General features: G+C 35.9%; 4 protein-coding genes across 4 annotated transcripts; 3 read left to right on the plus strand and 1 right to left on the minus strand.

Moving 5' to 3' along the window:
* Nucleotides 1–817: 817 nt before the first annotated feature.
* On the plus strand, nucleotides 818–2,114 carry LOC116181825 (protein obstructor-E-like). The gene is made up of 4 exons (XM_031502254.1): nucleotides 818–956; nucleotides 1,273–1,494; nucleotides 1,543–1,737; nucleotides 1,790–2,114. Exons 1-4 carry the CDS (start codon nucleotides 908–910, stop codon nucleotides 2,020–2,022), a joined length of 699 nt encoding a protein of 232 aa, XP_031358114.1. The 5' UTR covers nucleotides 818–907; the 3' UTR covers nucleotides 2,023–2,114.
* Nucleotides 2,115–2,722: 608 nt separating this feature from the next.
* Nucleotides 2,723–12,457, plus strand: LOC116181826. Its single transcript, XM_031502255.1, has 2 exons — nucleotides 2,723–2,814; nucleotides 10,915–12,457. Exons 1-2 carry the CDS (start codon nucleotides 2,809–2,811, stop codon nucleotides 12,424–12,426), a joined length of 1,518 nt encoding a protein of 505 aa, XP_031358115.1. The 5' UTR covers nucleotides 2,723–2,808; the 3' UTR covers nucleotides 12,427–12,457.
* A 96-nt stretch (nucleotides 12,458–12,553) lies between these two features.
* On the plus strand, nucleotides 12,554–26,170 carry LOC116181827. The gene is made up of 18 exons (XM_031502256.1): nucleotides 12,554–12,725; nucleotides 14,624–14,844; nucleotides 15,754–15,981; nucleotides 16,028–16,191; nucleotides 16,240–16,433; nucleotides 16,480–16,691; nucleotides 16,737–16,910; nucleotides 16,994–17,109; nucleotides 17,162–17,467; nucleotides 17,521–17,740; nucleotides 17,874–18,157; nucleotides 23,351–23,527; nucleotides 23,987–24,252; nucleotides 24,296–24,525; nucleotides 25,218–25,356; nucleotides 25,408–25,712; nucleotides 25,767–25,965; nucleotides 26,019–26,170. The coding sequence occupies exons 1-18, from the start codon at nucleotides 12,554–12,556 to the stop codon at nucleotides 26,168–26,170; spliced, it is 3,759 nt and encodes a 1,252-aa protein (XP_031358116.1).
* Nucleotides 24,501–25,237, minus strand: LOC116181824 (protein ATP6V1FNB-like). Its single transcript, XM_031502253.1, has 2 exons — nucleotides 24,848–25,237; nucleotides 24,501–24,797 (listed from the first exon to the last, which is right to left on the minus strand). The coding sequence occupies exons 1-2, from the start codon at nucleotides 25,176–25,178 to the stop codon at nucleotides 24,538–24,540; spliced, it is 591 nt and encodes a 196-aa protein (XP_031358113.1). The 5' UTR covers nucleotides 25,179–25,237; the 3' UTR covers nucleotides 24,501–24,537.
* Nucleotides 26,171–27,422: the final 1,252 nt, after the last annotated feature.

Consider the following 27,422-nt stretch of genomic DNA (forward strand, 5'->3'; position numbering starts at 1 on the left):
GACACGAATTTTAATTATTTTCGCGTAATTCTAGACGTTCTTGATGATGGATTTATTTGTCCCGATGGTCCCGTACCAGGCCCAAATGGAAGACCATTACCTCACCCGACGTTTGCACATCCCGACGACTGTCAAAAGTTTTACATCTGTAGGAATGGCATTCAACCACAAAAAGGATCTTGCTCGGTCGGTACCGTTTACAATGAAGATACTTTCACCTGTGATGACCCTGACAATGTACCCGGATGGTATGTACGCATTCTTTTTAATAACAAAGTCAAAAGACGTTTTCATTGCAGTGAAAAATACTACGAAGGAAGAAAGGTTTAATTACACGTTACACAACGTTTTCTAATTACTTAATATGTGTGTTAGATTAATTGTATTTGAAAAATAAAGTTCTTTGATTATTTAGGGAATGTATTGCTTACATAATCTGTTACCTATAATCAGAGCAGTGAAAGCTAAAATTCAAATGGGTTATTGCTTTTATAAAAAATTGTACGACTGTGTTAAATATTGTTGAAAATTTTAAACAATGCTGAAGGTAATCCAGTTTTAATGAACTTTATCAAGTAAACCGGTCAAATGCCGTTTTTGGTGGAGAAATCGCGAATGTCACCAATAAGTATTTAAAAAAATCAGTTTTGTTGTTTTACATCATTAACTTTCTCTCAATTTCTTTTCGAATTTATATTGTTAACATCGAAATTACCGCATATTATCTTGGCTTTTACAACAGATCCCTGTTAATTGGCAGTGTGGGTTCATAGTACGTATATCACTGATTATAAATATTGAATAGAATTAGTGAAGGGTATGTACCCAACAGACGGCGGCGTGCGAAGCAGTAGCAGCTAGAAAGTGTTGTAAACGTTCTACGGTCAGTCATCAAGGATATTTCAGCATGAAAGGCTTCCTAAGTGTAACCGTGGTATTCGCAGCCCTTGTTTTTGGTGAGTTTGACAAATTTGTATAATTTTGTCTATAACCAAAATTGCTAAGTAGGTAATGCTATGTTATTACACGCCTATTTGTGAATGGGCATAAAAGTAGTAGTTGTAGATTTCTTTGTACACGATGTTGAAGTTGTATGTCAACTCTCTACGTTGCAACTGGTAATTGAACATATTTAGTTCATGAAAGTTGTTTCTTTAGATTTTTATCCCTTTTCGTGATCTGGTTCACTTGTATAGATTTCATTTTTGTTTTCATCGCAATAATAATGCCGAATGCAAAAGAATTTGAAATTTAATTCTTTTCACTTTCTAGCACAAGGGGGTGTACTCGTTCAAGACGCACCCGCTTGTCCAAATCCAGAAGGAGTGCACGCTTATCCGCATCCAGAATCGTGTAATTTGTTCTTCTTATGCACTAATGGAACCCTAACGGTTGAGCAGTGCGAAAACGGTTTGCTTTTCGATGGAAAAGGTTCGATACACAATCACTGTAACTACAACTGGGCGGCCCAGTGTGGAGAACGCAAAGCAGATTGTAAGTACATACGCAATGATAATCACACTGACATGTTTTATGTAACAGTAACTCCAATCAGCACCCCCGGCTGCGAGTACCAATTTGGTTTGTATCCAGACACACCAGAGTGTTCCGTCCATTATATCAAATGCGTCCATGGCGAGCCCTTACCACACCAATGCGAACCTGGTCTAGTCTACGATGATAAAATTCACGGATGCAACTGGCCCGATTTACTCATCGAAAAATGCAACCCCGAAGGTAAGGTGTCGTTGAGTCAATCAACCGAAAAAATTGAAACGTTTGCTTATAGCCGTTGTCGGATTTAAATGCCCAACTAAGGTGCCATCCCATACCGCCGCAGCTCGTTTCTGGCCATACCCGCGATTTTCCGTTCCCGGCGACTGCCATCGTTACATCACCTGCGTCAACGGATTTCCACGTCTCATCGGATGCGGAGACGGCACGCTTTTCGACGAAACAACCCTAACGTGCGAGGAACCCGAAGTAGTAGCGCAATGCGCTGGAAACCACCTCCGAAAATAAATCGTTTTTCATTTACACAACTTTCTCCTTTTCGGCAATTGAATAGTTTATAAATTTTTTATGTACAGTAATAAAACAATAACTTATTTCCACTTTTTTCATTTTATAACGCCGCTCCTTACCATAACCTGATCACCTTATAAAGGAAAACACTTTTCACTTTTAAATAATGAGCGAAATTATAATTAATTTTTTACCGTGTAGCCGATTAGAAGGTAAATGGTCATGTCAGTTATCTATAAATAAAAGATTCGAAAGCTAAAAAACTAGTAGATATATGCAGTTTACTTAAAAGCAACTTCTGTCCACTGATCCACAAACCCACATACTGATACTTCAAGCGCCTTTAGGTGCAAACTTGATGTAAACAACTCTTAAATCCGGGAATTTTTCCTCATTTTATCTTCGTAATTAGGACCTTGTGTAAGTAACGCTTTTGTAGTTACCTTAGCATCCCTTGGGGAATGTGAGCAATGTGACCGTTTTTGCGGAAATTGCGACAAAAACAATGGGAAATCTATATATAGGAACGTCCTTAGTTAATTATGCATAACCAACCGAAACCTGGGGGGCATAAATTCCTTAATGATACATATTTTGTTTATAATGTGGGCTTTAGAGATGGTATAAGATGGCCAACGTAGAAGGGATATATAAGTTAGCATAGTGACCTAATTGTTTAGTTTACTAACTGTGTGGTATAACATCTTGTAGTTTCAGCAAGTGCTTTGGTTTGGTGATGACCGCGGTAGTGATATTTGCTTAAGGATAATAACCAAATTCATCATGAAGGTAAGTTAAGTAAACTTTATTTACCTCTTAAAATAGAGGGTCGTTTCACTTACTTCAAGATGTTATTTCTGTTCATTCCTGTACTATAAAGTAAATTAATTTAAGTAAACTATGATAAATATCCCCTTATCCCAGGACGACTCGACCACACTTCTGAGGGAACCAATACTCTATCAAATATCTCATATTAAGGGATGTCTGTGTGGTCCAAAACGACAAATTACAGCTGTTTCTCTTCCTACATGTTCTAAAGATTGCTAGAAGAAAAGTTTGTGCTGAATGACAAAAAAATAAACTTGGTGTTTGGGTGCAGTTTCGCTGGACGCACTGCCATAAAACCACCCTAACCTTCTGTGTAATGAAGTAGGTATCGTTTGACTATAATTAATCGTCGCAAATTCAAAAAGTGCAAAACTTTCTTACATTTTCTAGTATTCAATTAGTACACTTTCAGTAAACGTACGTCTTTCTCGTTTGACACCAATCTTTATTCACTAATTACCCCCAGATCCTAAACACGCTTACAAGATCAATTTGATGATAAATAAAATTGATGAAATTAAGGTAAAAATACGTAGGTAATTAAGGTCAGTTTTTAGAAGAGACAAATAATTCTAAATCGTACTCCATACGAAATTAATTAAACATTTTCAAATCACATTCATTGAGAAAAAATGAAGATGAAGGTTAGAGAAGATGCTCGTTAATGAATCCTGCATCATTAACCTTGCGCGGGTTTCACGTCTGGTATTAAAATCGTTAACAGGTTAATTACCTAGACGTTACAAAATGTGCACATCCAGGAAAACGATTGTTTAAGGAAATGTTACGGATTCTAATGTACAGTTTCTTTTAGTATGTAATTAGTCAGATTGAAAACTAAAATTTTTAACCTTAAGTTTTTTTACTTTCATAAATAGCATTAATAAAACACTGGATGAAGAGGAAGAATCCTCAAAGTAGCTTAAAGTGTTGGTATAACGAGACATGCCTCAGTCAATATTTCTAGAATTTTCACTTTCTGACATGGTCACTCTCTCCATCGTAAAATTCTCTATTTGCATTTGGGATTTTTCACTCTTAGACGAAATTCGGAATTTATTTTTCGCCGTATGGAGGTTAATAAAAGGTCTACAATTCGGTGAAATTGAGTAGGATTGTATGGAACTGTGGGAATTTGGAGTAGTGGATCGATTAAATTGGTCTGTTTTTACATAGTAAAGCGGGTCTCTAGTGCAAACATATACAGAGCGGTCAATATGCATAGAGCAATGGTAGGTGTACCGTTATTATGTATTATTGAGAAAAATGAATTATAAGCACCGATTTTGGTATTAGGATTTATTACCCAATTTTTGATAAAATAATGAGAAATACACATGAAAAAGAACTCATTCGTATATCATTAGATGAGAAAAAAAAATTCATTCAATTGGTGTTATTATAAACCCTCTAAGGACAACGATCTGCAAAAAAAAGCTTTTTCCCAGGTTAATTCCCTATATTCGGTTTTAAAATATTCACCCGGTATGTAAAACTGTCAAAAACGTTTTTCTATATCGGAGTTTTTAGAGCTGTGATGTCATAGAAATTTTTATTCAATTATTCGGAAGACTTTTTTTCTGTGTACAGGGTGGTTCAATCTCCGCAACGGTGAGAGATACAGTGTATGTTAAATGGAGGCAATGTTACCTTTTTTTGCAACTAGAAAAATGCTTTTGAAATTTTTTCCTCGGAAAAATCTTTGAAAATACCTGGGATCACCGAAATATTCCCTAGCTTAACCGGTCGAAGATGGACGGTTCCGGTTAGGACTTTTATATGGGCACTTCTTTCGCAGAATCTGACCACGGTAACTAGATCTTGCCTAATCAACAAGGATATGAGGGCGATGAATTAAAATGAATTTCTTTTTTTGTCCTATCTTAGTCCGTACAAATCCACTGTGGCACCCATAAAAAATAAGTAAGTAGTAGCATGTAACTTCTACATCTAGCGTGCAATGGAAATTCTGATAACAGATTCAAATTCTTCGAAAAAAGTGCCCCTAGAAGGTGCTAACGGGAACCGTAAATTTCCGACCGTTTAAGCTAGGGAAAATGAAAACGAAATTTGACATTTTCACTTTTTCGGTGATATCTGGTTCATTTTTAAATTTTTTTTTTAAATTACAAATGCGTTTTTTAGCCAAAGAAGTCAAAGAAGCAACTTTGCCCCCATTTAACATGCACTGTATCTCTCACCGCTACGGAGATCCCAATGGTAAGTCACGAATTTGAGGTTTAGTGAAATAAAATCTGGACTTTTTATAATGGTCTAAATGATGAAAACATTGTGAATATAAATAGAAAAAACATAACTCCAAAGAGATCTTTAAAATAAGGGTTAAATGGAATTTTATCAATGTTACTGTTGTTCCTAATGGATTGTTATATCTAGTTTGGTGAAGTAATAAAAAATCAATTATTACTAAGGCTGCTACTACAAAGGGTGTATACAAGTGTGAATTGCATGAAGCCAAGCTCTGGAGTAGGGGTTCTGTAACGCATCAAATCTATCTTTGTCAGTTTCGGATGGAAAATTAAGGGATGATTCGACCAACTACAATTTCATTCCATTTATTTTGTAATTCTCGGATGGGGGGAATGCTTGAATAGATCTGTTTCCATGAATCCAAAGCATTTTTCAAATGGGGTAAATTGGACATTGTAGATACGAGTGACCTCACTTCAACTGAAAATGCCAAGAAAGCGGTGCAACGTAACCGTTATCCAGTTTCGCGAGAAAATGACAGTAAAAAAAGATATATCCATACATCAGACTGATTCGAATTCGAGGGTCACCATTGGGATCTCGGGACTTGTAAGAGACAGGTAGGTAGATTAATTTTGGCAAAGTTGCATATTTTGATCCTTAACAAAATGCAGTTTCCGAGTACTTTCGGAGATATCCGGAAAAAACTTGCAAAATCGTTATTTTTTACTGAAGTTATTTAAAAATGTTTTTCAAAATAAATAACATTATTATGGCCACTTTTTTCTCTCTACAAGATGCTAGTTTTAAATTTTAAATCCGACGTTTCATCTCCGGTTAACCATCATCAACTTTGTTTTTTCTTATGGAACTAATTTTTACTTTTTGTGTCATTTGATAGAGAATTTTTTTCTAATTTCAAAAATGAAAACATCGCAGTTTTTTTAATATTGTTAAAATATCTTCTTTTTTGCCTGGAAAACTTTGTCTTGAGTAGTTTATGTACATAATTTCTTGCGTTTTTACAAATTAATAGCGTTATTTCTGATTAAAAGATAGTGACGTTTACATTTTTGAAATTAGAAACAAATTCTTTATCAAATGACACAAAAAAGTAAAAATGACTTACATAAGAAGAAACAAAGTTGATGACGGTCAATGACCGAAGACGAAACGTCAGACTTGAAATTTAAAACTAGTAGAGGGAAAAAAATGGGCATAATAATGTGTCCTTTATTTTGAACTACCTTTTTAAATAATAAAAAAATAAAAACGATTTTGCACAATTGCTTTTTTTCCCGATCGGAGATATCCGGAAAGTAGTCGGAATTTTTTCAGTTTCAACACTGCATTTTGTTAAGCATCACAATACGCAACTTTGGCAAATTTAAACTATAACCTACCTCTTACATCAAAACGTCCTATCCTACTGAATAAATAAGTTCCTCAAAAGCATAAAGATTGTTTTCGAAGACAAAAAATACCTTTATAATAAAATCTGTACTTGCTAAACGAAGGAGATGATGAAGATACCGAAGACACATTCCCACTCTTCATTAAAAATGGTTGGGAATAACTAAACCATAATCAGTATGTAGTAAAGTTAAATCGTCTTTCTTGAGTCACTTTTTTTCGGATTTTGTATTTGCAGTTTTACAGGTACGACTTTCTGAATAGAATTGTTTCTTTTTTTAAAAATAGAAACCCCATTAAACTGCTGATATTGTGATTTATAATGGCTTTGTTCGAAATGCATTAAGCAAAAAAAAAAACCTTAAAATAAGGTATAAAGGGTGTACCTACAGAAGAATTTCTTTAATACATCTCCGTTCTGTTAAAAGCGAGGTTAAAGCAGATCTAATTTACAAACAACTCCACAACCGTCAAATGGCGAAATTTCAATATTTTATTTTTCAACTTTAAGGGAAGATTTTTGTTTCAGTTAAATTTATGTAATGGATAACCTGCAAACTGTAATCAGTGAAAGTTTCGTGTTTTAAATTTCAAGTAAAAAATACTCGACCCCAAGTTACAAGTCAAGTCAAATTTAAGTTTTCAAGGATTAAAATGTAAATGTAAGGTTCAATTGTCAAGTCTCCCAATAAGTAGTAAAATTTAAAGCAATTATTAACAAGAATCAGACGCCACACTTGTAACTTCAGCCTTGAAACTTCAAGACTCAAGATTCACAAAATTCTAGCGTAAAAGCATTGAATAAAAATTTATTCAATGGTAAAAGTCTAATTGTAAAAAATTGTCACAGTTTAAGTTCCGGGATTTAGACACAGGCTTTCTTAAATGTTTTAACGCCAACGTTCTCGATCCTAAAACTGGAGTTTCAAGCAAGTTTCTATAGGTTGGAAATGCCAGTCTTCAAATTTGCAAAACACAAAATGTCAACCTTATTTTATAGGCAACCTTTAAACTTCCAGGCCCAAAACTTCAAACTGAACGTCATGTGAAACTTAAACAGTTCAAGTAAGTACCAAGGTGCAAGTTCAAATATCAGGTATACTTTCTTCAAACGTTATGCAAACAAGATTCATGTTTAAACACCACGCATACGTAGTACTATGCGATCAAAAATGGGTTGCTGTCGAGTCACCTTTGGAATTTTTATTTGCATGGGAAATCGTAATTAACTTGAACTCTAAATTGGGATCCATCTTGTAAGCTCAAAATGGAGTTTCAAACTTCTTCCAAATTTGATAAATATACCTTCCCCATGAAATTTATTGTTGTAGAAAATAGTAAATGCGAATTCGCATTTACCATTTTCTACAGCAATAAATTTCATGGGGAAGGTATATTTATCAAATTTGGAAGTAACTTGAACTTCCAAAGGCGACATGACCGCCACTCATCTTTGATCCCCAGTGACATAAGCGTCAAATATGAAACCCTGCAAGTGACAAGGTTCACACTCGAGAGCTTTTATCAAACTTTTTCACGCAGCGAAGGTTTATTTCATTGCAAACATTTCAAAAATTCTCTACACATTTCCAGAAATTTGTAAAATAAACTTTTGTGTACCTACAACATAAACATCGCGCGTCGGTCGTAGGAAAATCAAGAACAAAATTATTTTTCATTTCAAAAGCGATTTCGCTCATTAAATTACAAAGTGCATGCACAAAAAACAAAAGACACTGACCTTAGCTCCATTTTTGGTGCATTTCTGAAACAAAAGACAAATTAGAAAAAACGTAGATAGCAACACGACCACCCAAACAAATATTGCAAAACTTTTACCTGTCATAATATTGTTAAAAGCCGACAATTTAACCCCTAGCATTCGCAAACAGACTTCTTAATCCAAAACTACAAAACTCACCCCTTCAGTGGCAAGAAAATCCTCACTAAAACACTAACATTCGCATACACAACCGACGCGGCACTAACTTAAATTATAAATGATGCGTTATAAATTCGGTACCTGGGCTGCAAAAGGCGATAACGTTAACAAAAGGTGTTGGGTCAACCGCCTACGTGGCAATCTTATCGCGTCACACATGTTCAATATAATTGAAATAATCAAAGCCTTACAATTTATAGAGACCATCATCGACATTTTTGTATCCAAATTTTCCGATTCTACTGGTCATTAATTTTAGAATAACAACGCAAAAATTTCACTTATTTTCATTAAGACTGGCTTAAAGTTTTCGGTATCAGTTGTGGCAGAAAGGCTATTCCGAAGTTTCATTTGTAACACTAGGCAAAACAGTCAGTCAGGAACGTCTTTGAAATATTCATGTGCCACGAAAACATCTCCCCAAGAAATTCACACCCGAAAATTAAGTCACTATTGCAAAATATTAAGTTTAGTAATATGCACATCAAAAAATGTACCGCAAATCTTTCTCTCACGAAAAATCAATCAGAAAAAATCGCATTCGAAAACTCTCCTTCGGAGTATTAACGGCTCAAAAAAGGTACCTAGAATCTAACTACTTTGGGGAAATATTCGCCACCCTCGCTCCAGTAAACCAATAAGCGCCCCGTTTATCCGACCAAGGAGAAATATGGGAAATACGGTCTCCTCGGAGTGAAATGACACAAATAAAGTCGCTCCCAAAAAAATTTTACCACCGCAAGAATATTCGCCCGCCCCTAAAAATTGGTTCGGTATATGTACCCACTACCAAGAAATATCAGGGCATATAAGAGACAATTTTGAACCTGATATGTCGTTTTCGGTAAGTTATAAGAGGAATTAATTAATCATATTAGATTTTTTAATCTGATCCGCCATGAATGCACCAAAACGACCATACTACGAAAATCAATTTTGCCTAATTTATCCAGTAACAAAGATTTTAAATAATTTTTAAATTACCCCTTAGTTTTATACCGTTACATCAGTTTTTTTTGTTTTCAAATAGGATCATAGTGACTGAACCTAGGTATATTTTGAAGGGCCCTGTAGGTATATAGGCTGTTTCACGCAAACCATTACCTAAAAGTATTCAGACTCCCATTAATAATTTAAATCTGCAAATTTGCATACCAACATAGTTTTTTATGCTCTAGCAAAAGAAAATATGATCATAATCGTTTCACGTCCGCTTGTACCGACCGAAAAACCCTATTTACTATTACTATTAATAAATCATAAACAGAAGCAGGCCATGATAACAAACGACAAAATAAAAAACAAACATCAATTGAGGTATTGTTTTACGTGACTACCGTTTTTTTCAATCCATAATGGCATCCTCTGATTTTCCGTTGATAGTCGCCTCTAGAATTCCTACTCCATTTCATCAAAAGCCCTTCTAACCCTAAATTGCAGTTCTTCAAGAGAAACACCTGGTGTTTTTTGTTTTTTATAAGACCTCACACATAAAAGTCCATTGGTGTTATATCTGGAGATCTAAAAGACCAATAGCGCGGATCTGTAGGCCTAATTAACCTGTCTTCCAAAATGTTCAAATACATATAAGCGTCATGGGCAGAATGAGCCGGCGCGCCGTCAAGTTGAAACCAGTAGCTTTTCCCAGGTAATGTTTCCAAGGATGATACAATAATGCGTATAATTCAAGGCCTCCTAAGAATTTGAAAGTCCAAAAATTAAAGCAGGTTCCATTTGAAAAAGAAAAGGTTCGAAGTTATTACACTTGACCATTAATTTTAAAACACCTTATAGAAGGACGATCAAAATTTAAATCATACGCATGTAGCATCACGTCAATATTATTGATTTTGGAAGACTTTTTGAAATTCAAGTCAACGGAGCGCTAAGGAGAAACAGTCAAACGTCAAAAATTTTGAAAAATCTTGAATAACTTGAAAACCTTTGTAACGTCATGTAAATATCAAAAATGCACTAAAATATAGGGTGTTCTATTTAAAATAAAAAACTTGCTATTCACTTGCGGTTCAACCGGAAAAGACACGATCACGAAAAACTATGTTGGTATGCAAATTTACAGATTTAAATTATTAATAATAAGTCTAAATACTTTTAGGTAACGGTTTGCGTGAAACAGCCTGTATATTTTCCAAATGACTACAATAATTTGCAACGGTTGAATGAAAATATTATACAATTTTCTTTAATTTCATTTAATTAAATGTCAACATGTCGGTTAATTATTATTTTTCTGGCCAATCTCGTATAAATTATCGTAAACAAAGTATCAGGTATAAAATTGTCCGTAATATCCAAAAATGTACAAGACGTACCCATTTAAATTTTAAAATATATGCTCAAAATTTACGCAACTGATACTTAAATGTTAAAATCAGTAATCATACTTTACAAATTAATGTAGCTTAGGCAGTTTAAGGATTGAACACACCACATTGTTCACATTAAGTAATGTGCCCTTCTTTATTTTTCAGGTACAATTATTTGCATCATCTGTAATATTTCTGGCAACGATATGGTTGGAACAAGTAGGCAGTGCGAATATGGATTACAGATACAAACCTAGAGGACCACCACGTCCCTCAAGACAGCCTCCACCTCCACATTACTTCAAAAAATGGGAACAGAACAGACCATCAAGGAATACAGCAAGACCACCGCGGCCCATTCCCTTAGAACACATTCCACCCAATTTTTTACAACCACAAGCTCCCGCTCTCTTGGGTCACTCAGTTTTAAATTCTCAAATTCCAGTGCGAAACATATGGCAAAATCAAAACCAAATTCACCACCAACCGCTGCATCTTCCGCAGCCGGCACCCGTAAAAATCAAGAAAGAGAAACCTTTCCAATTTTCACAGCAAATTAACAACGTTCCTGAATACGATTATCAAATACAAACTAATACGATACCATCTCACACATTTCCAATCAAACAAGTAGGCGAAAAGGGACCAATTCATACAATACCTGCTCCGAATTTAAGCCCAGCCGATCGGCCAGCAATTATTGAAGAACAACAACGACCGGCGTACAGTTACATTCAACAAGGACAGCAACTCTCAACTATACCAAATCTCCATTCGTATCAGGTGACGGAACCAAACGATCACTTAAAAAATGCTCACAAGAATTTCCGAGACCAACAAGTCTATTTTTCAACGGCACAGGCACACAATTATAAACAGCAACCATTTGGAAGCGCCCCAGAAACTCCTTCGTATTCTACCAATATCCAAGATCAACAAACTGACATCGCATTAACCCAACACGAAATTTACCAGTTAATAAACGCCCATTTAACTCAAAAACAACAAGAACCGCAGCAATTATACAACCACTACGACGTACCTTTAGTCTCTCAAACCCTGGTGCAGCAACCCCACGAACCTTCAGCGAACGAATACAACGCGCTATTAGGCCATTCCCAGATTAAGGTCTTGCAACCACACCCCCAATATCAGATGCAGAAGACAGCATTTACCACCAGCCCTCAGTTGCAGATGTACAATTACGAGAGACACGCAGACAGTGGCGCATTTCCAGGAGGAATGGTGCAGGGACAAACCGAACCCTTCATTCAGGAGATTTTTGATGTAAACGATGAAAATTTGGGTAACGGCGTCGAATCAAAGTCCGACATACAAGACAAGTCCTCCGAAGGGGCAGTGTATTACACCAGCTTACCTAATCGTCAAGCAGCCGAAACTTTGGCCTCATTGCAAACGGCCGGAAAAAGCAACGTCAAGCAGGACAGCGCGAATAGTAAAACTCCCTTGGAGATATACGTGCCCGATACGCAGGAGTTTGCCAATTTTGAGGTTAACTCCTCTATACGACACAAGAAAGATAGCGCAAATCCCGATGATTTTGAGGCAAACGACGATTATGCCGACAATCAAGCCGTAGATGAGTACGAAAGTGATGGCAACCAAGAAAGCCAAAGAATGTTTGGAAAACGACTAAAACCAAAGCAGAAAGATTAAATAAAGGTTTGTTATGTGCTAGTTGATATTGTATTTATTGAATTTGTTATTGTAGTATTAGTTGAATAAAATCAAGGTAGTGCAAATGTTTTTTGAGCGTTGATTGTCAGTTTAAGCCATATAAGAAATGCAAGAAGGTTCATCCGAGGCTAGCTCTTATTGTACGTCTAAAAGTAGTGTGGGACTAAGTGAATGCAATCAAAAATTCAGCGCGAGAGAGTTTCTTTTGCCTCCAGTTCATGTACCGACTAGAAAGGAACGGGAAATATGGAGTGTCAAAGCTTTACCCTCCGATTGGGGTATGTTTTGCTTTAAATAGCACTTGCTGCTTTCCGTGTTGTTACGCCATGGGTTAAGCTTTTATAAGTAATGAAGTACTATGCTTATTATTGTGTATTTACAAAGCTATTTTAAGGCCGTTTGACATACATTCAAAACCTTCCGACACTCTATTCTGCAGATATTTGCACTGAAAGCTTTGACATCACATGCAGATATGTTTCGTTCTGACGTTTCACTAGCCTTTTCTGGGCACCCTCTTCCTACACTTCGTTGTCACGGTATTTGCTTCAACTTCACCGATAGATTTCTCGTACTTTCCTCCGACAAACCGTTTTCGAGAGGTTCGCTCTAAAAGTTTTGACATCACCAATGGATCTTGCAGACGTCCCAATCGCCCTTTATGAGTATCCTCACCCTCTTCCGACAAAACGTTCTGGAGATATAAGGGACTATTGCCCGACAAAAATTTTGCAAGATAAGAAGAATATAATGTTTGTTTCGATCCTTTCAAAGACATGGTTTTTCAAAAAGCATCATGAAACCGAAAATAAGCATGGGTTCAGTTACAAATTGCCATTTTACAAATTGTAATTTTCGTAAATACAATTTGGAATTATTTGTGTAAGTTTCATTTTAGGTATTTACACATAAGCAATACCCGCGGGTATTGCACAAGTGCATGAATTCCCGAGGATATTTGTCTGTTACTAGGTGATTTCTGTAATATGCATTAATATGATTGGTTGAAATTTTCTGAGGGCAATAGTCATCCCGTATATCCCTCGTGCACGCCAAATACCAGATCTGAGTATTTCGCTCGTGCACTACGTGCACTCGCGAAATACTCAGGTATTTGGCGTGCACTTGGGATATAATACTTGAATATATCCGATCACGATAAGGGGCCGAGGAGGAGGACTACGGTTGGTAGGAAATAATTCCTTTCGTTGAGACCTTTCATTGGAGTACCGTGGATGGAGGTTAAAACCAGCTCAACTCTCCCCCCCACTCCTATCTTTTGATAAGGGGTCAGAAAGAAGGACGGTAGTTGGAGGAAAACGGTTCCTTTAATTAGAATACCATGAAAGATCAAATTAATTATTCCCCCTCCCCTCGTGGCCCGGTCGCCCGTTGATCTCGAAAAAGTCACGCGGGAAAGTTATAGTTTGTATAAACAACGTATGTTTACCACCCCCCTCCCATTTTTAAAAGTTTTATTTGGTACCACTAAAGGCATGCGTATGCAAAATGTGAGACCAATTGGTTAATGCATGTTGTACTTTCAAAAACAGCATCTCGGGAAATAATTCATGCCCGTCCCCCCTAAGTAGAATACCATGAAAGGTGAAAGGTCAAATTAATTTACACCCGCACCCAGTGATACACAGTCAATACAAACATTCCTCGTGGATACTTCTACAATACCTCGGATTTCTGTGAAAGTTCCCCCAAATTCTTTACAGTTGCCTTCAAAACCAACCATAAACATATACCTCCATACAAAACAATATGCTAATAATTGTTGTCTAATCTCCTCTTGAAAATCCACTGGAAAATTCTACATCCCGACCCAGTATGGAGTGATAAAAAGCAATAAACCTCTAAAGAGCATCTAAAAAAGCGGCAGAGCACCTCGGCGTGACTCTACGGGGTCATTGGATTTGACCCATTTTCAATTGGATTGCTACATGTGGTATACATGTTAACTGTGCAAAGTTTGAACCAAATTGGTCCAATCGTTTGACAGTTATCGTGTTCACGGATGGACAGACGGACACCATCGACTCCCCTATAAAGTTTGCATGGCTTTGCTCTGCCGCTTAATAAATCAACACTTACACAAAATCAGAAGATTAGGTTAAAAAATATTCTATTCGCTTCCAATGACAGTAGGTATAAAATATTTAATTTGCAGATTCCGCCCCGAAAGGTTCCCAAATTATTGAAAAGCTTAATGCGAAACGAAAAGAACGACATGAAGCAGTTCAAAGTGAGGTCCTGAAACGCTGCCAACAAATCGACCTAGACTTGGAAATGCAAATACGCCAAAGAGCTGAGCTGTTTAAGCTAGAGCTGCATAAGAATAACAACGCCGTTTTGGAAGTAATCTCTAGATTAGAAAGCGAAGTCGACACGGTACTTACCCCATTAATATACAGGGTGTAGCACCTAAGATCCCTCGGATCATAATTACTTTACCATAAAAGATACCTAAAAAAGTCTTAGTTGTACGCAATTACCGCCGGCATGTTTCTAAACGTGCCGTATTCCAGTGGCGTACCAAATTTGCGTTTTTTTAAATGGAACACCCCATATTTTATTACTGATTTGGAACGTACCTACTTGAAAAATAATTATTTTGTATGTAACATGTTATACCCCTAACTTGTAAGAATTGAACATCTTTTGTTTCATCATGACACACTTGGGTTCATAAAAGAATGGGTTTTTTTTACAAATTGGTGTTTAGACTTGGTCTTTCTCAGAAATTTTCCTAAGCAATGTGTGGTTTTGTTTATATCAGTGGAAAATTTATAGCTTTGGTTACACAGAGGTATAATTTTAAGGGGGTGACATTTGACATTTTAAAAAAATATGACATTTGACGAATCAAAAATTTTACTTTTGTGATAAAGTACATAAAAAAATTATGTGACTGTAGAAGAGGTCTTAACCTATGCCTCAGTCCAAAACTTAGCCGCCTACGCGATTTAGTTTCTATCCAAAAAAAACTGTCAAATTTTGACAAAAAAGGTTATAACAATGAAATCGTTAAAGTTAGGGGTATAACATGTTACATAAAAAAATAAGTATTTTTCAAGTACGTTCCAAATCATTAATAAAACATAGGGTGTTTCATATTAAAAAACGCAAGTTTGATACGCCCCTGGTGATCAAAAATATTTTAGAAATATAGCGACGGTAATTGCGTACAATTTTGCCTTAAGACTTTTTTCGGTATCTTTTATGGTAAAGGAATTATAATCCGACGGGTCTTAGGTGCTCCACCCTGTATACTACAGGTGAATAGCTCAGGTTTTTCAGCCTAACAAATTTGAAGATGATGAATTTGAGGTAATTAAATCCATGTCAGAGGAGTCGTATGACAAAAATAAAACGGCTCTGGAAGAATTTTATGCATTCTTGCAAGGGATAGAAAAGGAGCGTTCCAAGAGATATAAAGAGGTCCTAAAGTATGAATACGGAGAGTTGTTCAATATTTCTTACCTTTTGCCACGCGAACTCCAGATTTATTTTGAACACAAGCTTCTGGTGGTACCCCCGCGTGGTAAACTTACCATTTAATGTGAACTTTTAGAATTTCAATCAAATGATACTCAACAATTTGCGCTGCTATCTCGACATTCACTTAAATCTCCATAACAAAATCTCAAACACATACAAATTTCATAATCATCAAATTACCAAAATTTACATCTCGCGTAAATGCGAGAAAAAGGTGGATGCCCTAATTAAATTAAAGTAAGTCGAGCGTTCATAATTATCTTCGGCAATACTTTTCTATTGCAGCCAAACGAAATTGTGGGGATCTGATTGTGAAAATGAAACCTTAGCTACGGAACAAGGCAAACAGGCCAGCACAACGATTTTGAATAAACAACACGAGATGAACGAAATGATTTCGCACTTATCAGATATGCCCATCTCTTCCACTAATGGAAAAAGATGGATCAGCAACGCTCAGGAAGCTTTTAATTCCTTAGGTGGGTGAATTCCATTTGACTTGGCCTTTCTCGATGCGCTTTTCAGACATAGCTGCAAAGAAGTTAATATCTTTATACAAAGTCGCTGTAGCTGAAGTATTTAATGGCTATTTTGAGGAGCTGCAGGATATATGTGCACAAATGTCTGGCGCTTACGACTCAGATACCGATATAATAAATATGTTAAACATGGAAGTGTGCAAACCATCAATTGAATCACTTACAAAACAGTACACCAGTAATGTGCGCAATATAGAGGTGACTTGTACATTGAGTAATTCTGGGTTGATATAGGTATTTTAGGTTCAGTGGGAACTAGTAACGACGAAACTGAGAAACATCTTACAAATTACCTACACTTTTCTTAGGTTATCCAGTGGAATATGGGACAGACATTTTGATCGTGTGAACGAATTAAGAAATATCATTTTAAAAGAAGTACACGCGCAAGTGCAATCAAATGATAAATGGCAAAATGTAATTATCACCGTTGAGTGAGAATTACTTTTCATTTCACTCAACGTTATCACTCAGTAGCAATAAAAAAGATTCATTTGTAGAACTGCGAGATTGAGTTAACTATGGTTCTTGACACCTTAAGACAAGCACCTTCAGAGTCGAAATTGAACGTCGCATTGACCGAAGTATTTAAAAAATTAGACATTTTAGCAAATAAGTAAGTTCACAGACCTTTTTTTACCGTATATTCTTAGGTATTAGGTATGTAGCTACAAAGAGCACTACGTCACAGAAATAAAAATTGTCGAAAAATACGAAAACCTCACTCTGATCGAGGCAAATCTACTAATAGCCGAACTGGGTGAGATACTATACCAGTTTCCAAAGGAAGCGTCACAAAGATCACGAGAGGTTTCTGCGTACAGTGAACTCAAGAAGGATGCAACCCCCAAAGAGGAAGATGGAGAAGACGGAGATGAAAAGGAAATGGTTAACTCTACTTTTACAAACTTTATCGTTCAACGTATGAAACAATGCGAATATCAAGTTGGCGCTGTTCAAAACTGGATGTACGGGTAAGAGTGCAAATTTCTTTGTACGCTACCGCTTTGATTCTTCCCTCGACTAGATTACAAGAAGGCATCGAACTTTTCAAAGTATCTTGTAAAGAAGATTCCGGCAAACATGCACAGGTGTGGATTAGTGACGCCAAGAAAAAGTTGGCCAAACGCTTGGAGGTGAAATTGGAAATACACAACACGAAATATGAAAGAATCAAATGTGGTATTTATGAAGTTCGCCTCGCCGAGTTGAAAATTCACAACGAGAGATTAAGTGGTCATATAGCAGTGAGTAATTTATGAATGCTACTTTGAGACGGTTTGAAAATTGTTGTCTTCTCCAAATTATACCCCCTCTCACACTTTGGGGAAGACTAACCAACTTTGAGATTTATTCTAGCATGATATCTTTATTTGCTAGGGCGCCGAAAAACAAATAATGGACATTAAAGCTTCTTTTACGAATTTAGAAAAGGAGTGTGAAGTAATTATTAATGATTACAAGCAAAACGTCGCTACGTTACATTTAAAAATTAAGCAAGCTAATTGTTCGAATAAGGCAAAAGCCGGCATACAAAATTTACATTATTGCAGTAGTAATTGTCACGAAAAGTTAAAGTGCGCGATGAAGCCTTTAGATGATATGTATAATACTCAGATGGCCAAAATTAAACTATCGTCGATTCAGTTCTCTAAAGCCATTAGGTAGGTAGGTCTGAAAAGGGCATGCTAAAACTGAAACGGAATAAACGTTGATTTTGCTTGTTTTGTGCTTGATTGTACTTAACTTTCCACATCTTGCTTACGTTATAATATAAGGGAGGTATAGGGAATTGAATTTTTAATGTGGAGGCCTCTAGAGTACCTTGCACTCGTATGTATCGTGTGCAGTAAATTCGACCTGTAAAACTGGCCCCCGAAAATTCGCCCTCGCGAAAAAAAACAAATGTGCCAAATTCTTAACAGAACAGCTTCCTGTCTCAAAGCAAACATAGCGCTTTTAGAAGTGTTTTCAAAAAATGGTAAGTGTAGGACAAAAACGTTTCTCATGAAAGTTAATTATATTCCGACAATACTCAATAAAATGTGTAGGTTTTCTTCATGTCTCCTGTTTTCTGCCTTAATCGACTGTCTTTAAGACAAATTGAACACCCTGTATATAAATTAATTAAGTAACATTGAATGAAATATAAGGTTAGGGAACAGATAGTCGCAACTCAGAAAAGGAATGACCGCTACACCCCAATTCGTCTCGCTTATGCAGATCAATCCCAATAAATGATCCCCTGAAACTGATATCTTTTCTGTGCAAAAATGCTTGCTTTAAAACGATATAACTCGATATTTATTTTCGTTTCCGTAAATACTCGAGCTCCACGTTGTTGTGTTAAGACTTCGCGCGCTTTTTTATACTTTTGTTTGTGTTTATTACTAATAATTCATTTATTGTCTACATTCAAGCAACGTTGTTCCCGGTTAATACTAATACTCCGATCGTTAATTTAAAAAAATATGGGTTACTACAACTACAACTATAAAAAACAGTTGTACTACGCCAGGGCGCTAGAAACGAATAAAAAAGTTTTTGACGGTTTTATATCTCTTATGCCGAATGTACAATGCCAAAATTTTTAAGAAATCAAAATTGCAGAACAAATTTTTGTTTTTTAAATTTGACATTTTTTTCACCTAGCATAATTTTTGTAGATTGTACACAAAAAAATAAGGTCTTTTCAATAACTTAACAAACATTTTAGGTTGTTATTGGAAAAAAAAGTTTTATGCCGTTGCGGCGCTCCAAAATTCCTTATTTTAAAAATGTGAATAAGACTATGAGACGACTCCAGCGGAGTCTCGGAACACATCAAAGTAAAAATTAAAAAATCCCTGTGAAATTTGGTTAAATCCTTGACTTAAAAAACAATTTTAATGTGGCACAAATAGGTGAGAAGGTGTAAAAAAATGCGAGAAGGGTTTCCAAGGGAATGCCTTTCTAATCAATTAATATTAATTAATACAAGGAAAATTCAACAAAGTATCATGATTCTTTTTAGAGATTTCAGAAATTTAGATTGCACGCAACTCCCAGTAATAATCTAAGCTTCATATAAAAATCTCACTTTTTTAAATGGAACACTCTCTGTATATACTTCTGTCATCTTTTAGCTCCTCCAAAAACGTTCAACTTTTGATAATAATGTCCTATAACTATCTCTGATAGTTTTCGAAATATCTTGGATTTCCTAGTTTTTACATTCTAATCTCAAATAAGTTATATGTAATTTACATAATAACGAGGGGGCCATGTACCCATTAATTAATTACATGTACACCGGAGTAGGCCGATAAAAAAAACAAAAGAATGCCAGAAAGTAAACAATTGTCACAAAACTCACAAATTAAATAACGGGCGATCAAAAATGAGTTGCTGTCGAGTCGCCTTTGGAAGTTCGAGTTTGGTACGATTTCCCATGTAACCAAAAATTCCAAAGGTGATTAGACAGTAACTCATTTTTGATCGCATAGTATTTACTGCAAGTGTACTCCCTAGTTCGTAGTAAAATAACATTGGCTAAAAAACGTAGTTCATCTTTTTAATTAATCTTATTTTATTACGAAATAGGGAGTACACTTGCAGCAAATAATTAATTTGTGACCCTTGTTTGCTTTATAGCATTCTTTTGCCCAAATGACTCAAATTTAATCAGTTAATCCTTTGACCATTGTCTACCTATTACGGAAAACAGAATTGGAAAATTCGAAAACGTTCGCGACAGTTATCACGTATACAGACGGACGGACCGAAAGTCTAAAATCATGAACGACCCTGGCCGCCCGTTAATAAAGCATGTATACTGAAACTATACAAATTCTAATGAAAACCTATGATTTCTTGTGGAAACCCTGCAGTTTCATAGGATACCTTTATCATCTTAACATTGCGGCACCATTTCAAATTCAGGCACGCCCGCTAATCAAAAACGAAACGAAAATAACATAACACAATAACAAACAAAAAACTAAAGTTTGGCATAGGTACTCTGCGCTGGACATTTCATACACAGTGCAGCTAACATAACATACACCGTGGCCCCATTCCTCAAAATTACATCTTCGCGACGGAGTGAAAATTGTACTACATAAAAAACAAAAAACAACGAAAAATGAACCAAAACAAAGTTCGGTTTTCGCTGGAAAAGTCGCTGTAAAGCGATCTAAATCTTTAAAGGCACCTACCTATCTGACTTTAAAATTTCATGTCTGATCTCTTCAACATTCAACAGAAGGAATTTCTTTTACGTGAAATACTTTTTTGACTAATCCTTTTTGCTCTCTAAACACTTTGAAAACACTAAACACAGTTACGTAACAAATGTGAAATGTTAAATTGAAAAATTTCCAAATATACCTAAAATCATTTGGGACAGTTTACTGCAACCGCACATCTGTTGATCATTAACGCCGTATCTCTAATGGACACACATGTTTATTATTTTGGTAACGAAAGTATAGAATCGCAATACATTTATGATGGGGTTTTAATTTAATCGTATGATTAACAATTACCTTTTTTGTTTTTTTACGCCACCTCATGAGAAATCAACATTTAGATTGTAACATGTTAGAAATGACTCACGGTGTACCTATTTAAATAACGATAAAAACTCACCCTTGGCCTTATTGGTTCAGTCTCCCCAAAATATGGACCATAACTCACTCATTTACCATTGGAACGACGCTACATACACCACTCCACTTAAAGTTTGGTCAAATATTGCACCGCAAATTGTTAAATAAAGCGAGAACAGGTAGTCGGCGTCGGCGCAATCACCGTATCTTTTGTCACAAATATCTTAATTGAAAAATTTAAATCTTTATAAAAACCCGCTGCTGACTGGGTTATTATTTTAAATCTCGACGTGTTTAATTCTCCAAACGCATTTTTGGGGAAAAAGTCTCCACCTCAACTTTGGGCAATAAATATCTCCAATATCTTGAGAATGGACCAGGCGGATTTCAAGTTTTTGTGTCTTAAGGAGGAGACCCCCCCCCCCCTCTCTTTTACAGTGAATTATTCCCTGAGATGCTGTTTTAGCACGCGAACATTTTAAATGAGGTTCTGGTGCTAAATAAAAAAGTAATTGGGGGCCCCATCCCGAATTCCTTATGAAGATCGGTTGTATCCTTCTCGTTTTTTCCGCCAGAGCCCTAGAGTGCCGTGAGAGAGTACTTACAAATGAATGCTGGAACATTTCAACGAGCATCTTTTGGTGGTGTCGGTGGAATTATCTTGATAATGAAGTAAGTAGCAGAATATATTGTTGGAAAGCTATGGACCAGTCCCATTGAATAGTGTTATTATTGTGCTAAAATATTCGCTTCTTTTGCAGTAGTCCGTGTATAATGTTTTTATGTGCCGCTGAAAAATTAGTCATCGGCGATAAAGCTTCCTGAGTTGTACTCGAAAACATTCTAGAAAGAATATTGTTTGCTATATAAGCAAACAGAATTGTGTTTCGAGTCAGTTCCAACTTCGATGCTCTTGTATAATAATTACTGTTATAAATTAATCCACTTTAAGTCTGTTATAATGGTTTATTGGTAAATAAATAAAACCATGCATACAATTATTTTAAATGCGAACAATGATAGGTTTTATTTTTTTTACTCAAAAAGGGGGAATCTAGAAAAAAATCAAAAGAGTGCTTCTCTTTCAAATAAACGATTTGTGAAAATTAATTTTTATTTGAGAAAAAACCATTGGCGTACCGTTTTTTTTAACGGAAGCATGCTACTGTTAAACCTACACATTTAGTTTTTATTGGAAAAAGTGCGTTTGTATTAAATGCTACAAGATACTAAACAAAATTTGGAATCCAGAACTATTAACAAGTTTTCTTGTTTTTTTTTTCTTAAAGCTTAACGCCCTAAATTTTCGTCACGAAACGTTTTTTTACAATAACTTATTAAGCACACTATTAATTAGCTTATAGCATCTTTCTTTCTGTTGACGCGCGCAAACAGTGATTTTTTGGAACAATATAAAATTTTTGAAATTTGGTTTTTAGGGGAATTTATTTATTTTTATTTTATATAATTATGAGTAATGATTTCTCTCTGTTTTCCTCGTTTAACTCGAGATCGAAAAGAGACCGCGATATCAAACCTTCGCCAATCGATTTCTACGAGTTCAAGGGTCAGTGCTATTGAATATGAGCCGGACATCGGCTGGTTTCTGAATGCGACCTGAGTGGCAAAAAATTACCCTCCGAAAAATCGTACGCGTTTCTTCGTAACTTGTATGCATGATGAAAGTATGCACAATTTTAAAAACAGTTTATAATTGTAATAAGATACAGAGTAATTCATTTAAAATACCAAAGTCTCATACCACATTTATGGAGCACCCTGTCCATACAAAAAATGTTTATGTTATACACATTCTGTGTCTAAAGTCCAAAATGATTTTATGTTGATGATCGATTTCTAAATTGCACATACTTTATCACATATGAATTATTTTGAACTGTTTTCCAAAATTTTGGGCCTCTGTATTAACGGATATAAGTAAACCGTTTTTAAATGAACTTCCAAAAGACACAATTTTTATCGTCGATAAAAACTACTCAAGCAGGATCATATATATATATCTCTGAATTTCTCTTCCATCTGACACTGTTTGAAAATTTTAAATACCTACATTAATCTTACGCAAAAATAGGTATAGAGAAAACGTGAGTAGACACGCACAAATCCAAAACATACGAATTTTTAACTTACTTTTAAAAAATTAACACAAAACATCCACAAATCAATAAATTAAAGACCTTTTTGGTTCCTCAATGCATGTCCGATAACTTCTTTTAAATATACATTTCATTAATGCTTTACTTTTAGATTATTTTCCGAAGATGGAAACTATCACAGTGATGAAGTAAAGACAGTTACGCAAGAATTAAAAAAATTGGAGAAAACGGTAAAGGCGCAGTTAAAACGCGTCAAAAAAGAAATACAAGTAAAACAAAAGAAAATGACGGCTCAAGTAAAGGCAGAAGTAGCAAAAATTCTTCCTTTGTATGATGACTACATTTTGATCATCGGAGATCTCAAATCACTTGATCGGTTTCATTTGCTGTTTTTACAACATCTTGGCATCACTTATTTTGCTTAGGAAAACAGATTTGGATGGAAAAAACTGGCGGAACTGGATCAAGAAAGATCTTTTGAATACAAAACGGCCGGTAATCGGGTGTTATTTTACCGATCGCGATTGGAAAAAAATCAGTCAGTTCACTAACTCACTTACTCACTCACTCAATTAGCTCACAACCAATCAACTGACTATAGCCATTGAATAAAAAAATGTTTATTCAATGCTATAGCCTTTTATCTATAACAATATCCAAAATTATTGCCTAACTTATTCTAGAGAAAACTATATTGCGTAATTTGAGATCTTTGATTATAATATAATCAAACATCAAACATATTATGTTACTGCATATTGGCGAAACCAACTAGGAAACATTTTAGTATAACAATGAGCTTAGAAGAACTCCAATTTAAAGATATAAACATGACTGTAAATCAGAATCTTCAAATTGACTTAAAAAAGGAAACGTTTAACTTAAAGTTCTACCTTAAGAAAGCCGAAGACAACTTGAGAGATTTGGAGTCCTTCAAAACCAAACCTTTCGATGTAGCAAACTTGAAAGAGTATGAGACTGGATTTCAGGCACTTGGCAATGGCCTTCTGCAATTAATGAGCTATCTCTATCAATCCGAACCTATAAACAATGGTGCGCGTGACAATTAAAAAAAATATTATTGTTCAAATTTCAGTACGAAACATTAATTATTCAATGCTTCCCGTCGAAATAACTGATACAACGGACGACAAGAAAAGTGTCAAAAAAGACAAAAAGACAAAGAAGGAGAAAGCAGTTGTTGTCACTAATCGCTTTGATTACACCAAAATGCTTTTTGAACACGAACCGCAAGGAAACTGCTTCATGTCCAAACTATGCAAATTTCTTCAAGACTCTTTGAAGAATGTTCAACAAGATGCGAAAGTGAGTGCGAAGCTATGAACGGTCACATATGCAAGGGCTGAGAGTTGCAGGTTCTTGGTACCAATCAGGATCCCGTGCAACTCCATTCCTTCGATAAAACGAGGCCTTGATCACTTGACATCTTCCATATCTAACTGGCGTTGCGACATTTGCACTATTCCACATGTTCCAACCGTATCGCCAACTCGTTACCTCGGCAAAGTAATATTTGTCTTCGGGTATAATTTTGACGCGTTCGTGTAGGTAATTTATCCGTCCGTCCTTTTGGGTTCCTATCAAAAAACATAAACAAACCCGTTTTCAACCATAGATACCTGGGTACCTGTGTAAATTAGTTTCGCTATCTGGGGATCGACCGGTTTCATTGTACTGTACATTGAGTTTGGATCGACCAGAGGGGGTGGAGCATCATCAATATGGATTCTCGGATGTCTTTCTGCTTCCTGATAACTAATCTTACGTTTACTCGCAACTTCGTGTAATAATTCTTGCGGAACAGTTTTGGTGTTGGGCTTCTCCGTATACGCCACCAAACGTTCTTCGTTCCTCCTAAACCACTTGAGACGAAGACGATTTTCCTTTTCGTACGAGTCGGTGTAAATTTTCATTTTAGACGGATCAATTCCGCGACTTGTTCTTTTTTGCTCCCCCATTCTTAGAAAAACTCTTCAGTAATCGCTTTTTATAAACAGGAATTTTATGACAAACATGTCAAAATTATAAACAGCGAGAGTGTGCCGCCTTCTTACGACAAATTAATGGTCGAGGTCTTGGAGAAATATAATTGCTACCATCAACAATGTGAGCTACTGTGGTTCAATATGGTTTACGGTAATTTTTAGGTTTAATTTCGAGCAGTTTGTTTTACTTTAAAACACGCAGAGCTTTTGGATCTGTTAGAGTCCACGCACGTGATGTTTGTGGAGTTTTCATCTAATTTACTTAAGCACCATCATAAAAACAGAATCGAAAGCCTTCAAGAATCCTACAGGAAACTATGGGAACAAACTGAAGCCATAAGAAATACTAACATTGAAACTGTACGAAGTGTACGCAAAAAGCTCAAACCGCTATATGGATATGATGATAATCGACACATGCTGGATTCACTTCAAAATGAAATGGTCAAAGCTCTGACTGAAATTCGCAACTTTAATGTCCAAGAAAGCGTTTTCGTACCCTTTCAAGTAAGTACCTACTTGAGCACTTATCCACGTAAGTAATTCTGTTTTGGTTCGCAGGAATACCAAAACGACAATTTGGATGTGTATAGAAATGAGTGTGAGATCATAAACGGAACTTTAAAATTTTTAAACGACGAATATGTAAGCAAACTGCTAAAGTCGCCCCTAATATGCCAATTTGAAGCAAAAATTAGACATTTAAATGAGTTTTTGACCCACATCCGCCAGCAAGAACCTACAGATCTGTCAAATATAGGTAAGTACATTATTATTGTGACTACTGACCTCAACTATCGACTGATGTTACAGATGGTGGTGTAAAGTTAGCTTTACCTTTCCAAGATTTCAGTGTTCCGCCGGAGTTTGAGATAATTTTGGAAAAAGTAAAATTATTGCAGAATCAAATGGTTGAAGGAGCGTTTGGAGAACCAGACGATTATATTGAGGTAACCGTTCCCTGAAATAAAACATCAAACAGTCGCATAATTACTAACGCGAGTTGCAATTTATATGAACAAACCAAACCATTAATAATAATTTGAAAAGAATCAATTCCCATTTCAAAAAACAACTATTTAAGTGAACCTATCCATTTAGTTCATATAGGTACCTAATGTCCCTTTTTTAATAAAACGACAATTACTATGTTTAGCATCCATATGAAACCATTGTGCGGAATTTTTTTAAGAGAGCTCGTTATTACTTCAAAATTTGAACAAAAGTACTAAATCATATAAGGTTTTTACAGAAATTTTCAAAAAAGTTAAACTCAAACGGATTTTTTTTATATCTACATTCTAAACCTTATAGATATTTGTTAGTACCGCATATTACTTATTTATTTGTTTTCTAATTTTGAGCCCATCCACACCTTTTTCATTTTTCACGTAGCATTGCTCTTCTTTTCTGGTTTAACGCAATTGCGACCGGCAGCTCATTTTTATTAATTCTGCACCCCACACCCCACTCAATTAACGACATATTTAATTCAATCCGAAAGCTTTCGCAGCCTGAGTGCACATTTCGAGTCTTGTGGATCCTACAATTGTCGTGCAACAGCGCAATTTTTTTGCGCCAAGGAAGGACCTTCTGCAAGCATTCAATCCATACACCTTATATTATAGGTGAAAGGCCACTGGAAACCACCACCGAATCTTTCCCCAGAAAGCGCATCTTCCACAGCTTTAAAATGGTAATGGCGTATTTAAAAACAAAGAGGACTCCGGGTGGGTAGGACCAATGGTCCAGAATACCTCACTGCTGTATCCCACGCAGCATCATTAACTTTATAGAGTCTGAGAAGGGCAACAAACGTCTTCTGCGACTGCATGTAATATGGGGAGTTTAGGGAGAGTAGGCAGATTGTAGAATTAACTTAAAAAGGCAGAAAGCGCGTTGAAGGGAGCGAAGGGAATTTTTTATCACAGGAGACTGGAACGCAGTAGTAAGAGATGGAAGGAAAGACATTATAGTAGGACCCGACAGTCAAGGCAAGAGAAACGATAGGGGGGCCGGTTAATACAATTAACGAACTATAACTAAACATAGATTATCTATAACTAACATATTATGGTGTACCTAACAACCAAGGCGTAGAAGATATACGCGGATAAAGCAGAGCGATATAGGTAAACATTAAATAGACTACATTTCTAGTGAAAGAGAGATTTAGAAACCAGGTAATTTACAGCAAAAGCTACCCAGGTGCCGACA

Source organism: Photinus pyralis, unplaced genomic scaffold (genome assembly GCF_008802855.1).
Source record: "Photinus pyralis isolate 1611_PpyrPB1 unplaced genomic scaffold, Ppyr1.3 Ppyr1.4_unclustered_Scaffold2352, whole genome shotgun sequence".
Classification (NCBI taxonomy): domain Eukaryota; kingdom Metazoa; phylum Arthropoda; class Insecta; order Coleoptera; family Lampyridae; genus Photinus; species Photinus pyralis.